The sequence below is a fragment of the Vipera ursinii genome, assembly GCF_947247035.1.
Source record: "Vipera ursinii genome assembly, chromosome: 1".
NCBI lineage: Eukaryota > Metazoa > Chordata > Lepidosauria > Squamata > Viperidae > Vipera > Vipera ursinii.
This window is the reverse complement of record NC_139512.1, coordinates 278,084,411-278,100,136: the sequence shown is the minus strand read 5'-3', so window position 1 is coordinate 278,100,136 and position 15,726 is coordinate 278,084,411. Positions and strand designations below refer to the sequence as shown.

Genomic DNA, 15,726 nt, shown 5'->3' with positions numbered 1-15,726 from the left:
CCAACTCTCCGTGGGACAATTCACCACGGCCAACTCGCCGCAGGACAACTTGGCGCATGACAATTTACAATTCAATTTAAAATAAAAAAACTATTTTAAGTTTTGTCATTCACATGTCATTTTGTCCCACCATTTCTTTGATATTGGTGTAACTCTTGTCCCACAGTGAGTAGTCCCGTAGTGAGTTGGCTGTGACAAATTGGCAGTAACAAATTATCATAGAATAGCCATCCTGCTGACATCAGACAATTCTCCTGAAGTTTCACAAAACTCCCAAGAACTAGCTTTTCACCAAATCTTTGGGCTCTGAGTTTTGTGTTCTGGTTCCTCCTAAGAACTTTTCCATACATGCAGCTCAGTATTCTATGTTGGGATGTTATTGTTATGGGTATTTTAAGAAGTTATTTAACTATTACTACTAGAAGATCTATAAATCACTTACAGTCAGGTATGACTGGAACTGTACATAAGCCAAGTAAATTATAAACACAAACTATTTATAACCCGAATTTCTAAACTGTCAATTTAAAGACAGTTTAAGACCATCTTTTTTCTTTATTGCATATGACCAAATATTTATCCTATCAACTGGAAATTAGAAAATAAAAGTATAACACTTGAAAAAATGTTTTAAAAGTACTGAAGTCAATGAAACTGAAATCTAACACACATAACTCTCAACACCTATATTATACAATCTGTTGTCAAGTAAAGCCTTTATATATAAACAGTATTTAATTTTATCAGTTAATATAACTGCCAGTGTAATAAACTGGTTTTACATATGACATTATCCTGAATATATATTCCAACTGAGCATGCTTGGCTAACATCTGCGCACTCTTTTTATTTATCATATCTACATCTTTCATTTGAGTACTTCTATATGTGAAGTAGGCTAGTGACAAAGAACTTTACAATAAATAAAATTTGTGATGAACAAACCCCATGACATTTGGTCATAGCAGCAGTGTTGATGCTGTCATTATTTCAGGTAAGCACAGAATGAACTAATAAGAAATGTTAGAACTTCTGCTAAAAAATTACTTTAAAGCATTACATAATTCTGAATTATGCAATGCTCAAACACCATTCTGTATATAAGCTCAAAATGCAAAAGGAATACTGCTGTAGTTTAATATTTATAAATGTAAACCTAACTCTAATCCTTCCTGTACACACTGAAAATAACGACATGCTGTTAAAACAGCTCTAAAACCATGTAAGCACTTACCCAGCAGAACAGGGAACAGGACACAAGGTGTTACAGAAAGCCTTCTTTAACACTTCTATAAACATTTATACAATCTAATTCTAGAACTGAAAACACCTGGTGCAGACACAATGTGCCAGCTTTATCAGTGAGTTCAGATATAATGCAAAATACATTCCTAATATGAGCATCAGATGCCCCGTTCTTCCCCCCCCCTCTCTGTGATCTTCTTGAGATGTATCCAGCCATATACATAAAGGGTCAAAATATGCCATCTGGACCTGGATGACAAACTTCCATATTTTTATTACTGCAATATATGTGCTATGGTAACTAAGGCATCACCTTCTGACTTGAATAATGTGAAGAAGTAGGTGGAAATCATCCTAGCAGTTGAGCTTTATGATCAGGACAGCCAAAATATTTTGAGTATGCATAGCCAAACCACCAAGCCTCCTACACCCCCATTCCTTCTCTGGAGCATTAGGATGACAGCAGTTGGTTTGGCTACTGCTTCAGAGAAGCAGCCCAGAAGGAAAGAACAGAAACTGGATGAGTTCAATGGGCTAATGCCAACACAACACTGATCTCATTGTGTAAGGATATAAGTAAGAATGGGACACTGAACAAGGAGGGAGGGGGATACATTAAGGTATTTTAATAAAAACTCAAACTGCAAAGCGTATGTCAGTCTCTAATTATATACATTTAAATATGTCACTCTAAAGATCAACTTCCAAAGCTATTAAATTTTTCAAATAAATTATGTTCCATCATTCTAGTTTATATGAATGTATTTTATCCAACTTTAAAACTGGTTTCACAAATTATATGAAAACTCACCATTCCACATATATACATATAAGAATATGGATACAATATTGAAGAAAATTTATGTTTGAGAATGCTAGAAAATATTTCATTTGCTAACACAGACAAGTACTTTTTGGACAGTCAAAAAGAATTATAGCAATCTTTTTGGAATATGAATGTTTGTGAATTCTCCAGAAATATCCACCCTAAACTGTAACTATACATACACCCCAGCTATCATTAATGTCTTCTTGGACAAAACAATGTCCAAACATAATACAGAAAATACTCAACTTCTAAAGCAAATTATTAATAAGCACTGAAAATATCATTTAAAATACAGATCTTTTAAATACTAGAACAATATCTCACAGGGTCAGATCAAATGCCTATTCAGTTCAACACTATTTGTTGCTATACCACCCATGTCCTATCACATAACTAATAAGAAATCATACTAATTTATACAAGAACCCATTAAGTTCATTGCCATGGCTCTCACCCCCCACACCCCGATCAAATATTTTACTTAAAGTGGGATGAGGGTTTGATGGTGTGTGTGCTGAGCAGTTTAGAGAAGTGCTGGTAATTGGGTCTTTGCTGTATTCTGTTTCTCATTATTTGAATGGGCCCCTTAGGCTTGACAGTGGGAAGATGCATAGGGGGAATTAGACCTTGGATATTGTGGAGATGGTCATGAGGAGGTATGGCAAGACACAAGTGTTTAACATATGCCACCGATGCTCACCCTTAAGACCTTCAATTTGGGCTGCTCTGGACTCCAGCTATTTCTATTTAATGCCAGGCTAATCTAGAATAAAGCCCACCTCATTCATTACTTACATTGGCCCTGCATGTAGCCCTAGGCCTAGACTCCTATGATGTGGTGTGCCTCAGGGCTTGGGTTTCTCTTTAATATCTACAGGAGACCACCAGGGGATGTTAATCGATGGCACAGTATCTTCAGAATGATGATGATGATACTCAGTTATACATTCAGAACCCTGGTCAGCCAAGTGATACCATTCAAATGTTGTCCCAATGTCTGGAGGCTGTGAGGGTCTAACTTCTGATCATGACAGAGACACTTTGGGGTTTTGCTGCCCAGATATAGTAAGAGGTCATCTTTGACTCTTGACAGAGTGGCACATCCCTGAGCAGAGCTTATATAATATGGGGACACTCTGGGACTCCTATCATACGTTTGAAGAGCAGTGGCAGGCGTGGCTAACTAAGTGAGCCTTTGCATAGATCAATCTTTTGTACCAATGGTCCCCTTTCCTGGATTAGGAGACCTTGTTCACAGCCAGTCATGCACTGGCTTGGTTTCCATTTGGATAATTACAGCTTCAATTGCCCTTGAAGCCGATCTGGAAGTTACAGCAGGTCCAGAAAGCAGTGGTAGGCACACTTATGGGCGCCCCTGATTCACTCATACTATGCTGCTGCTGCTTGCTGCTCTGTGAGCTGCATGGGCTTCCAGATTCTTTCCAGCTACAATTCAAGGTGCTGCTTATCCACTTTAAAAGCCTGAATGACAGGGACAAACTATTTGCAAGACTGCCTCTCCCTGAGAGTATCTGCTCATTTACCCCATCAGATGGGATAGAAACACTCTAGGTTCATTACCTTAAATGACATTTGGTAGGACGTAGGAAGTACATGTCCTCTGTAGCAGCCTCAGTTCTGTGTAGATGATCTTCCACACTGAATTCCTGCAGGCCCCCTAGCCTTCCAGAAAGCTTGAAGAGCAGGCTTACCCCACCCAACCATAGGGTTAGGGTGAGGATGGAGTCTAATCAATTTAAATGCTGTTGTATGGAGGAGTATTTGTTTTCAGGGTGCCAGGAGCTTTGACTGTCTCTTTATGCTTTTTTTTGTTGCTGTTTTTTGTGAGCCACCCAGACTTATAGAACCTAAGATGGGTGACAATATAAATCTAATAAATATATGAAGAACTAACTTAAATAAAAATTCAAAAGTTTCTCCCAAATTTGTGTCACTGTTATATCCACCACTGAAAACAAATCGCCTAGTATGCAAGATGATTAGTATCTCGCTACAGATTTTATAAGGGACGCGGTGGCTCAGTGGGTTAGGATGCTGAGCTTGTCGATCAGAAGGTCGGCAGTTTGGCAGGTCGAATCCCAAGTGCCGCGTAACAGAGTGAGCGCCTGTTACTCGTCCCAGCTTCTGCCAACCTAGCAGTTCGAAAGCACGTAAAAATGCAAGTAGAAAAATAGGGACCACTCCGGTGGGAAGGTAACAGCGTTCCGTGCGCCTTTGGTGTCTAGTCATGCCGGCCACATGACCACAGAGGCGTCCTCAGACAAGCGCTGGCTCTTCGGCTTTGAAACGGCGATGAGCACCGGCCCTTAGAGTTGGAAACAACTAGCACACATGTGCGGGGGAACCTTTACCTTTTCCTTTACAGATTTTATTATTATTATATAAGTCTAAACACCCATCCATTTACATTCCCAATTTGTAGTTACACAAGCATCAATTATAGTTTCATGATTTATCAGGCTCCAAATGTTTGGGAACTAAGCCAGCTAAGAAACATGAAATTGGTTTCCAAGACCAGTCTTTCTCATCTGTGAAATAATCATTGAGTAACTATTAGGAAGTTACTAAGCAACAACATCTTGCTCTCTTACCAGCCAGCTTCTCTGAAAAAGTATACTGCAAGCACAGTTGCACAAGTGTTTTGTGGACCAGGTGCACTAATATTAGAACCCTGAATCATCCTATCCAACTGATGTACAATAGTCATGGACAAAGAGCACTTCTTTAAACAACAACTGCATGATTAATCTATGGAAATTATTTGCACACAAAGTATGTCATAAGCTGAATTTAGTTCACAGAAGTTTATCAATGGCTCCTGGCCATGATCATTGTGGCCAATCCATATTGTGAGAAAATATGTCAATAAATATCCATTGTTGAATTTTGTCCTGCTGCCATCATGTGAGTCTCTTATGGGCTTTTCAGAAGCTTATGGGTTCCTCAGAAGAACTTGCCTGACCTACATTGGAAATAAGAATCCTTTGATTGGTTCGGCAGAAGTCTGCTAAGTGATCCAATACTGTATAGATTTTTAGGGGAACAATAAAAATACTGTACTACATTACTAAAGCTGTAATTCTCTCTGCTAGTAATTAAGAGTGTTTCAGTGAAATTTGTTTCTGAAGAACAATATACAAGATAGGACTATCTGATAGGGCTGTGCAACGCTTCACCATGTGCAGAATCACGACCATAACGCTCATTTGTGACTCACTGAAATACACTGTCTACAGGACTGTGGTGCTGTGAAAGACAAGTCTCCTTTAAAAAGATGCAGACAGGTGCTGTATTTGTGCTCACACACATTCTAAAGTGCCTCTTCCAAAGCTAAACCAAAGCATTACCTACTGGTAATTAACAACTGCCCTATTTAGCAACTGTTCAAATTTATGATAACACTGAAAAAAATAACTTTATGACTGGTCCTCACATGATCATCAGTGTTCTTGTGGTCACATGATCAAGATTTGGGCACTATGTAACCAGCAAGCATTTATGACTGTCGCAGCATCACACGATCACCATATGCTGCTTCACCACCAGCTTCCAACAAGCAGAGTCAATGGGAAAGCTGGAAGTAAAATTTTAAGTCACAACCATGCACCACTTAGTGACAAAGGTTGCTGCCCCAACTGTGGATGTTGAGGACCACCTGTACATGCAACTAATAATTATACTCTACAGCAGAGGTCTCCAACCTTTTGGGCACCAAGGACTGGTTATGTGGAGAGATGTTTTTCCGCGGACTGAAGGGGGAGTGGTTTTGTGTGCTGCCTGCATCCCATGGATGAGGCTTTGCATGTTTGTGCAGCCTGGTTGCTGGCATGCTGCAGCCTGGTACCAGTTCACGTATCGGGGTTTGAGGACCCCTGCTCTACAGCTATATAACAAATTCTAAAATGGTTTTAAGTAATGATTGTTTTATATATTTATCATTTTATTGGATTGTTGTATACTAACCAGAATCACTTTCCATGAAATGAGCAACCATGTAAGTTTCATTAATAAATAGCTAAAAAATAAATAATTCCACTGCTGCTGAAGATTTAAGTACAAAAAACCTGTAGCTATTTCTCTTCTAATTTTTAATTCCCATCCTGTGATAAATAAAAATAAAAGCACAGCCATAAAATAAGGATATGCAAATTCCACTGCAGTGTGCTTGGGGTGAGGGTTAAATCAAAACATGGTAAGAGTTAAGACAAAAAAAGGTGAATGGAACAAGGGTAATAAGTTAATACAATTTAATTTCTATTCAAATTGAATGAAATTAACTGATTACAGTTAACATTATCATTCCTTATCTAGCTGATTGTTTTTACAATCACAATAGAGATTACAATTTGCAGAGAACTGGGGGAGAGGTTCAGGGAATCTCCACATATGGATTGATTGGACTGCATGCAGGGCATTCTTTCTCATAGATCTGTGAACCTTTGCCACAACAAGATTTCCTTCCTTCATAGGAAGGCAGGTCTGAAAACAACCTTATTATTCCTGACACAGTTTAAATATTTACATCACTTTCAATCACCCAACATCAAAAACATCACCAGCAATATGCTAAGTAGATCCAATCTATCAGAAAAAAACAAATTAGTTCCTTTTTAGGCACTTGATAAAGGAGAACACCATGACTGAGCTAGCATTAAATTGATTGGTTTACTCGCTGCCTAACTCCAAATGACTTTAGGTGGTTTGCAAACATTAAAATACAGCAATAAAACAAAAAGATTACAAGCCATGTGCATCCAGAAAAAAAACAGTCCCTCAGACAAAATCCTTCTCCCAAAATCCAGCCTAACCCACGGTCTGGGACAACAGCCAGGTTTTCAAAAATCTCTTGAACATCATCAAGGTGGAATTTGGGTAAATCTCGGGGGAGGGGAAGTTGCTGTTCAAGAAGAGGCAGGTGCTGTGGTAGAAAAAGAATGTTTCCTGGGTCCTGTTAAATGTTTACTGTTTAATTAAAGGGATTATGAACACACACTTTCTGGCACAATAGAGACCCCTCTCCACACCCATTCCACTTGGACAGTCCAGGAAGGTATTACCACTCATGATATCAAAAGCCACTGAGAAAACAGAGCCAGGAAAGATGCACCATCTTCATCCCAGCTCCATCAAAGGACATCAAAAATGGGACTGATGCTATGTTTGTAAGATATTCTTGTCTGAAACCCAACTGAAATGGGTTCAGATAATCTGTTTCCTCCTGACTCCTATGGAATTGCATGCTCAGTTACCTTCACAACAACTAAGAAGGGAAAGTTGGAGACTGGATGAAAATTGTCCAAACTGGATACAGAAATGACTTCTTAAGGCAGGGGTGTCAAACTCAATTTCATTGAGGGCCGCATCAGCATTGCGGTTGCCCTCAAGGGGCCAGGTGGATGTGGCCTGGGTGGGCATGGCCTACTGGGTGGGCGTGGCTAGAGTGCGTATGGCCTACTGGGTGGGCGTGGCTAGCTCTACATCGTTTGCATCAAGGGTGCCTATGGGGGCCTGGGCAGGAGTGGGACTGATCTGAGGGTCTCTGGCAGAAGGAGGGTCTCTGGGCCAGGGCCAGGGCCAAGGCAGTGGGGGCTGTTCCCTCACTGTTTCCAGGATGGCTTCACGGGCCACATGAAACCACTTCACGGGCCGGATCCGGCCCCCGGGCCTTGTGTTTGACATGTCTGTCTTAAGGGGTACAAAGGGAAGTCATACATACAACAGGTCCACCTTTCTTTCTTTCGTCAAAATGTAACTACTTATTTTATAATCCATCCTGTACTGAGAGTGTGCAGTGCTGGATTCTTAAAAAGAAGGCATTTCCTGAGTACCTGCTGGTGAGAAGTAACATGAATCAACAGGATGTTATCCAAGTGAGAGAAATAATTGCTTGGGGAATTACAAAGAGTAATGTAGCACTTTGACAGACAGTTGGAAATCGGAAAATATCAGAGCCATGAAATAATTTTCATTCTCACCTCCCAAGGCCAATTCCAACTAATGTACATTAGTTATGCAACACAATACAGTGTAAAGTAATGATCACATGGAGTTTACAATTAGATTCCAGAAAACAGTAGTTTCAAGCAATCTATAATACATATCGTAATGTTATTGAAGTACTGGTTTGCTTTATAAGAAAATATTATCAGTTTCAGATCATCAGTAGAGACAACGACAACTGATTTTAAGATTAAATACTACAAATTAATGTTAATTTGCCTCTCCAGCCATGGAAGTTAACAGAGTTGCTTTAATCATTGCATACAATGTGGCTGTGCAATGTGCCTAGAATAAAACTGATTAATATTTTCTTACAGAAAATCTGGAACTATAAACAATGAAGCACTACACATTTTCAGGAAACAAAGAGAGTTCAGGTGAAATCAGTAGCCTGAATGGCAAATATATCCTTTTTATAGTGATAGGTTGATGTAAGAATCCAAATTAGAAGAGCAAACATTGAAAACAGAAGAGCAGATTCACTTTGCATAGACTGTTCTAAGTTCTTGAGACTAGCTTCCTTTTCTTCTTTCCAAATAATAACTAAACACACCCTTTGAATGTCATTTTCTGAATATCTTTTAGACTGCATTTCCAACATTTCCTGCTTTAAAAAGCAGAAAGAAATGATGTACTTTTTTCAACTACTTCAGTTTTATGCATTTTTTCCCTACCTATTGAAACTTGATGGGGGGAATTAACCAGTTATTTGCACTTCTGTCACAACTGTACTTGATAGAAAATGCAAAGTATCATTCTGCTACTGCAATATTTAGTGAAAACTGCATTACAGAGGCATATGAACAAAAGGTATGAAGAGTGGGAAATTAATCTGGCAAAGAGATCAAATAAATTCATAAAAATTTGAATGTAAACTTATTTACAGAGCACTATGCTAGATCCAATTAACATATTTAATACAATTAAGTTTTTGTAACATAAGCATTAATTATTGCATCAATGAAATTTCAAAATAATGAAGACCTTTTTCCTCTTTATCCAAATATTCACATTTCAATTTATTTTCTCAATAGCACTATAGAGCTGAAAACTTCATTCAAATCCATTTTATACAATCTATATTGCAACCCAAACACATTTAATATTTTTAAAAGAAACCTGCACCACCACCCTCGATGCAATTATCACGGTTGCAGCAAACGCCTGCCACAACCACTAGAAAATGTATTAGCTTCAGAATTTTCCCTTGTAGAGAAAAAGTAGAGCAGAGATTGAGGGACTTTCATGCTAAAAGAGCACAAGAACTTAAACCCCTGATCTGTTGCACTCTGCCTTTAGACTATGACCCACTGAACTTCTGAATAAGCTCACACAGGATGGAGCTGTGGCATGTTGAAATGTTATTTACCATATGAATAATGCAAAAACGAGCCCGGAAAAGATCTTCCGGGGGAGGTAAAAATACTGGTTTCAATGCATTTCTTTACAGCAAACATTCGTTGCAAGAGGGTAATAACTAGTAACTGCCCATTTTTGGAACCCTTGTTCTGCAAAGGCAAACCTAAGATTTACGTTCTATAAAAATCGATTCAAGCAACCCAGTTGGCTGAGCGCAGAGCAATGGTAACAGAGTGGCAAAGGAGTTACTTAGCCTACTTTACCAAAAGAGCATCTAAAGCAAACCCCCTTGCAGAAACAGCAAGACAGGCGGAAGCTACAGAAAGAAAAAGTTACTGAAAAGGCAGGCAAGGCAGCTGCAGGAAAGGGAGGAGGGGAAAAAAAAACCGAGCAACTTTCTCTCTTGCTAATGCATTAATTTTTGGCAGCCCCACCGGAGTCTCTGACCTGCTTGCCGAGCAGCTGCACTCCGGCTTTGGCTCCTCCATGGCTCTGACGGAGGCGGCGGCGGCGTCTTTCATGCGTGCACCAGGGCAGGCATGGCAACAACAGGAGCTCTTCTGCAGCCCGGCCAGGCGACGAGAGCGGAGGAGCGCGGAGGGGCAGCCGACCGACAAAAAAGAAGCGATGTCACTCACTCACGACCCGGCTGCAAAGACCCAACGGCGCAGAGCTGGCCGTGCAGCCGCCATCTTGGAAAGAGGCTCCAAGAGGAGCAAAGCCGGGAGCATCGCTAGTACGGAGAGCGTCTAGGGACAATGCCCTCCACAGGCGCTCTCATTCGCTTCTCCGAGCAGCGAGAGGAACGGGACGCCACCCGGAAGGAAGAGGAAGGGAACGTCCCATGCAGGAGCGGAGACGAGGCGGCGCGCGCCTTAGGAGGAGGACTGGACCTCTGCTCCGCTCGGCATTCCTTCCTTTTGCAAATTTCTGACTGCAGCCTCGCCGTGCGCAGTGCCTACCGAAGGACTGCTGTTGCAGCCGCGCGTTGCTGGTGGCTGGGCTGGTGGCTGGGAGAAAGGCTTTTCTGATCTCGGGGATACTAAAAGTACAATAAGTGGTATAGACGGGAGACAGGGGATTTTACTTATTCATTTATTGGAGGACAGCAGTGGGGGAAGAAAAATCAGGTAAGCGTCATATCCTTGCAAATCAATGCTTGCCTCATTTAGTCAGAGGCAACATCATTGACCTCAGCAAGGCTTACTCATTGATACCGCTGGACAAAGTTACCTGCTTGGACGCACTGGGGTTTTCTTGTTCGAGTAAGCACAACATACGCCACTCAGTATTTCGTAGAATAATCTATATTTTAGCCCATTCGATTATGAGGTCTAAAGTACCATCAAACATCCCTTAGATTTTTTTAAAAAATAAATGCGCATTTAAGGTGTTTTTTTAAATAGCGTACGTGACATAATGAACAAGCAAACAGCCCTGAAAACTTCTTAATATGCATGTTACTACAGGAATTATTGCACTTTCCCAACCTGATGTCCTTCAAATGTCCCGGAACTGTAATCTCAATATTGCCCAGGACTTTTAAAATCGTCATTTTGCAGATTCTAAATTTACCATAATGAGAAAAAGTAAAGTGCATATATAGTTCAACAGGGATTAAAAATCTATTTATGCACACTAACAAGCAAATTACTGACCTCAGCTGCAGACTAATGAAATCATGCAATCATTTCAATAAGCATAACGATTCAGTTTTTATCCTTGCTTCTTTCAAAAGCCTTTTTCTATAAACAGTGAAACCAGATGGAAGTGAAGTGAATACCTGATTAACACCTTTGATATACTGGTGAAACAATGAAATAGGAGACCCAATTTTTGTTTTTATGCAAAGGAATACCTCTTAGTAAATGTTACTGATCCATTTTTTTAAAAAGACTTTTTATCCCACCTCTATTATTTTTATATATAAGTCAAGGTGGGGGAAGGCTGTCTCCATTTTATTCCACAACTGCAATTTTATGAGGTTGGCTGCCACTGGACTAAGATAGTAGGATTGGCTAAAAGTTACCCAATGAGTGCCTGTAACTGAGGTTAAACTAGAACCTGAGCTTCTACTTCTAATCCAGTGCCAAAACACAACACTAAATTGGCTCTTTAATATCATCCAATCAAATGCCTTTTTGTATTTCCTCCCACCTTGTACTCTCAATTTCTACAAGTTTGGCCTTTTTTAAAAAAAAAACCAACCTTACTGTACCTATGACATGCTTCTATCACTTTAGGTTGAAATTTGGTTTAATGTGAAATCCATTACGTAGATCATAGATGATCTTTCAAATAATTAAAGTATCCCTTTTTATTGGCAATAGAATAAGGTAATTCACAAAGAAACCTTTTGTTAAAGAAACATGACTGCCTCTTTATTTAAATGAATGTGATTATAGATTATGATTATTTTTATTACTTTCATTTTACATTACAATGTCAAACTAATGGAAGCTTTCAATCTTTCATCCTTATTGCAGAGCAAGGATTGAATTCATATAAATAAAAATAAACCCCAAACAACAAAAATGTGGATATATGACTTTCTGTCTAAATGTATACAAATCTATTACTATATCACACTCTCAAATATATAATTTGCAAGAAGGGGAGAATAAGAGCAACTTAACCAGCACCCTTGGAAAATTATGCCTGTTCATGTTGGTTATACTCAATTACGGTATATAAGTCATTAACCTATACAGCATCCAAAGACAGTTTGTTTTAATCATAATTTGTTGAACAAGACACAGCAACTTAGTTCATAACTACAAAGCCATAAACCAAACCACAATAGATGGGATCGTGCAACATGCTCAGCTATAACTGTACAAGCCACATTATGGTTTACTAAATCCAGTTGGTATAAGGCAGCTTCCTGTTTTCCTGAAGGATAGCTGCAGACATTTCAAAAGACAGGAAAAGAAGTTCCTATTGTAATAACTCATTACAATTATTGTTTTGGTATAAATCATTGTGAATACTCTACCATGGTAATAGCTCTTTAAAGGAATTATTAGATCAGAAGCGCTTTCCAGTTGATACTAAAATCGAAGGATTACGATTTACTATGACTCCCAGAAGGGACACCATAGCTGCTTAGTCTTGAAGAGGAAATGCCAAATACCCAAAGGTGAATTATTCTAAAATACAGGAAGTTCAGCTCAGGACAAGATGTTATTAAAACACATTGAAAGTGAAAGGTGTGTACAGAGTTGTAAAACTGAAAAAGACTCTAAAGACCAAAAATATTCTTTGTTAGTAAAACCATTGATCAAAAGTTTTATCCAGGGATTATCTGATGGTATGCCTGTTTCCTGCCAAGGTTCAAACACTGTATCAGCCACCAACATTTCATGCCTTCCTAATGTGTCATTATGAAACAGTTGTGTAGTGAGCTTCAATGTACTTGTCTGCGCCAGTAGTTAATTATAAAATAAAGTGTAATGTTATTATAGGTCAACACATAGTTATTTTGGAAAAATCTATGCCATGTGTTATTCTTGGTATCTAAAAACAAATTGGCAAACAATTACTGCTGTACACAAACATATTAAAGAAGTGCTGACATTTTAAAAGCCATCAAACTTTCTTAGAAAGAGCTATGGGATTAAATACATGAGGAAAATGAATTTAGGGGAAATGAATGTTATTTGATTTATTCCAAAAGCATAAAGGTAAACATGGATTCCAACTAAGTGGTCCATGGTTTATGATCAATATTCTAGTCACTGTATCAATTCACAGATTATTTCATTTTAATGATTTTTTTTAGAATAATCTGTCTTTCCTTCATAAGCTCAAGGTAGTATAAGTACTCTTCCTCCTTTTAATTTTCCTCACAGCAACAACCCTGGAAACAAAATGCCTGACCCAAAATCACTTGAGGTAGGATTTCACAGGAAGCTGTATTGAGGCAATGCAAAGCAGCAAAAAGGGGTGGAATAGGAGGATCACCCCCTGCTTGCAGAGCAAAATACAAAAATATGTAAGAAAAAAGTAAAAGGGTGGTGGTGGAGAATCCCCAAAAGACCAACAGAAGTGACTAAACCTGATAAATCAACATAACATGCAGATTGTGTATTGGGAAAACAAAAAAGAGATAATGGACATGCTCTTTTGCATGCAGACTGGTTGCACGTTTATTTCTAAAATTCTCATCTTTTTTAACATGCTTAAGAGTAGACATTCCTGAGTTTGCTGTAGTGGTTAAGTCATCAGGCTAGAAACTGGGAGACCGTGAGCTCTAGTTTCACTTAGGCACTAAGCCAGGTAGGGTGATGGGGCCAATCACTATCAGCCTTAGGAAGGAGGCAATAGCAAACCACTTCTGAAAAATCTCACCAAAAAACCTGCAGGGACTTCTCTAGAAAATTTCTGAGAATTGGCCACAATTGAATAGTAGAGGAAAAAAAACCTCTCACCTTTGGTCTCATCCATTCTGCCACCCTTCTGAGAAACAGTTTCAAGCCAGCCCCATCATGTTTCCCACAGCTGCCTCAAAACAGATGGGACAATCAATGCAGTCAGTCTCCAGCTGCCTAAGAGACTGCAAAGAAATGGCATTGAACCATTTCACAGTATTTTGTTTGGCATTTAAAAGGTATTTTGTCATCCCAGTTAACTGCAAGGCAGCCTAAGTACCATATACAGTATGTCTGCTCAAGAGTTCAGTATTAAAATAGCAGAAGAGAAAAACAGTGCAAACAGTGACATAAGCACTGGGGGCAGTAAGGCAGTGTTTCCCACCAGTAGAAAACAGGCCCGCCCTCAAAACTCTGAAGAAATCAAGAGAGTTTAGTTTTCTTGCCCTCCATGACTTTCCTTCGTCTTAAACTGCACCTCAAATGGAACTAAAATGGCTTGCCTGCCTAGCAGAGACTATATTAGGAGACCTCATAAGAGTGGGACTGATCTAGGAATGCCACAAACATCACATGTGGAGGTACCCTTTGTTCTTTTCAATGATCTCAACACGCTTGGATAGCACTAACAGCCCTCTCTCAACAGAGGGGGAGGGATACAACACCACCTATCTCCTGTTCGCAACACAGTCCTTTCAGCAGCTCCAAGATGATTCCACACCCATTTGCACTATTCAGGTGACCCTGAGGGCACAGATAAATCTCCAAGTTGCCTTAATGACTCTCAGAAAAAGTGCCAACGACCAGATGACTGCAAGGAATATAAATCCATCCTCCACCATTCAGTCAGAACTAAAGAAGCTTCTTGGACAAGAAGCAAAATGTCTTCAAAGAAAAAACAAACCCGAAGTCCAGTTGCCTTTTGAAAAGCACCTTTGGGACAACCATGACCTGGATGACTGAAAATCTCCATAGACACTAGTGATTGATGTGTTCTTTTGTTATGAGGTCCCAGCTCTGTCTTCAATTTTTGAAATGAATGCATTATTTTGACTTCTTAGTGAAATAGTAAGTTAATACATCTAATAAATGTTTTAAAACAGTTCAAATGGTACATTCTTTTTTTTAAAAAAAAAAATGCCAAGCAAGCACAAAGACTGACTATACTCAGTGTCACACAATGTTCTCTGCCCAGATAACGAGTTCACATTGGTTTTTGGTGGCAGGTCCTGTTTGTGCGTGTGTGTGTGTGTGTGTGTGTGTGTGTAATAAGCAGGGACAGATAGTGAGTTGCCCTCAGGATACTATTAACCTTTGACTCTTCTAAAATTCATTCAGCATGACAACCAGGTTAAGAAGTATGGGAATTGCATATCTGGGATACCATAAACTTGCCACCTCAAGTATTTATTTATTATTAAATAGATAACCCCACTTTTCTGCTTTTCCAAACCTACCAAACATTTTACAACAATAAAACAAAATGCAAAATACAAAATACGACATAAAACCTAATATAATTAAAATAAATTAACCTATCATTAAAATCATTTCACAATATATGATGCCTTAGTCACTTCCCATTTGGCCTACAGCAATGCACTCTATGTGGGAATGCCCTAAAAACAATTCAGAAGCTTCAGCTGGTCCAGAATGCAGTGGCATACGCAGCTTTGAGCAAGGTTCACCTATGTAACAACACCATCCAGCTGCTCCAGCTTCCATTAGGCTTCCATTTACAATTCTGGGTGCTTGTTATTACAAGGCCACCTCCTTTTCTCAATAAAGGTAGTCCTCGATGTACGACCACAACCGAGCCCAAAATGTCTGATGTTAAATGTGACAGTTATTAAGTGAATTTTGCCTCATTTTACAACCTTTCCTGCACAGGTTGCTGAGTGA

At 39.3% G+C, this 15,726-nt stretch overlaps 1 protein-coding gene across 6 annotated transcripts in view; it reads right to left on the bottom strand.

Moving 5' to 3' along the window:
- The window catches only part of MAP3K4 (mitogen-activated protein kinase kinase kinase 4), a 71,543-nt gene extending 61,407 nt beyond the window's left edge, over positions 1-10,136 (bottom strand). For all 6 annotated transcript variants that reach the window (XR_014493688.1, XM_083372896.1, XM_083372892.1 and 3 more), the window contains exon 1: positions 9,902-10,136. Coding sequence is in view for 5 of the 6 variants with exons in the window: in XM_083372896.1 (XP_083229022.1) it covers positions 9,902-9,975 (74 nt within the window). In the remaining variant the exon portion in view is untranslated. The remainder of the gene's footprint in view (positions 1-9,901) is intronic.
- Between the last annotated feature and the right edge of the window lie 5,590 nt (positions 10,137-15,726).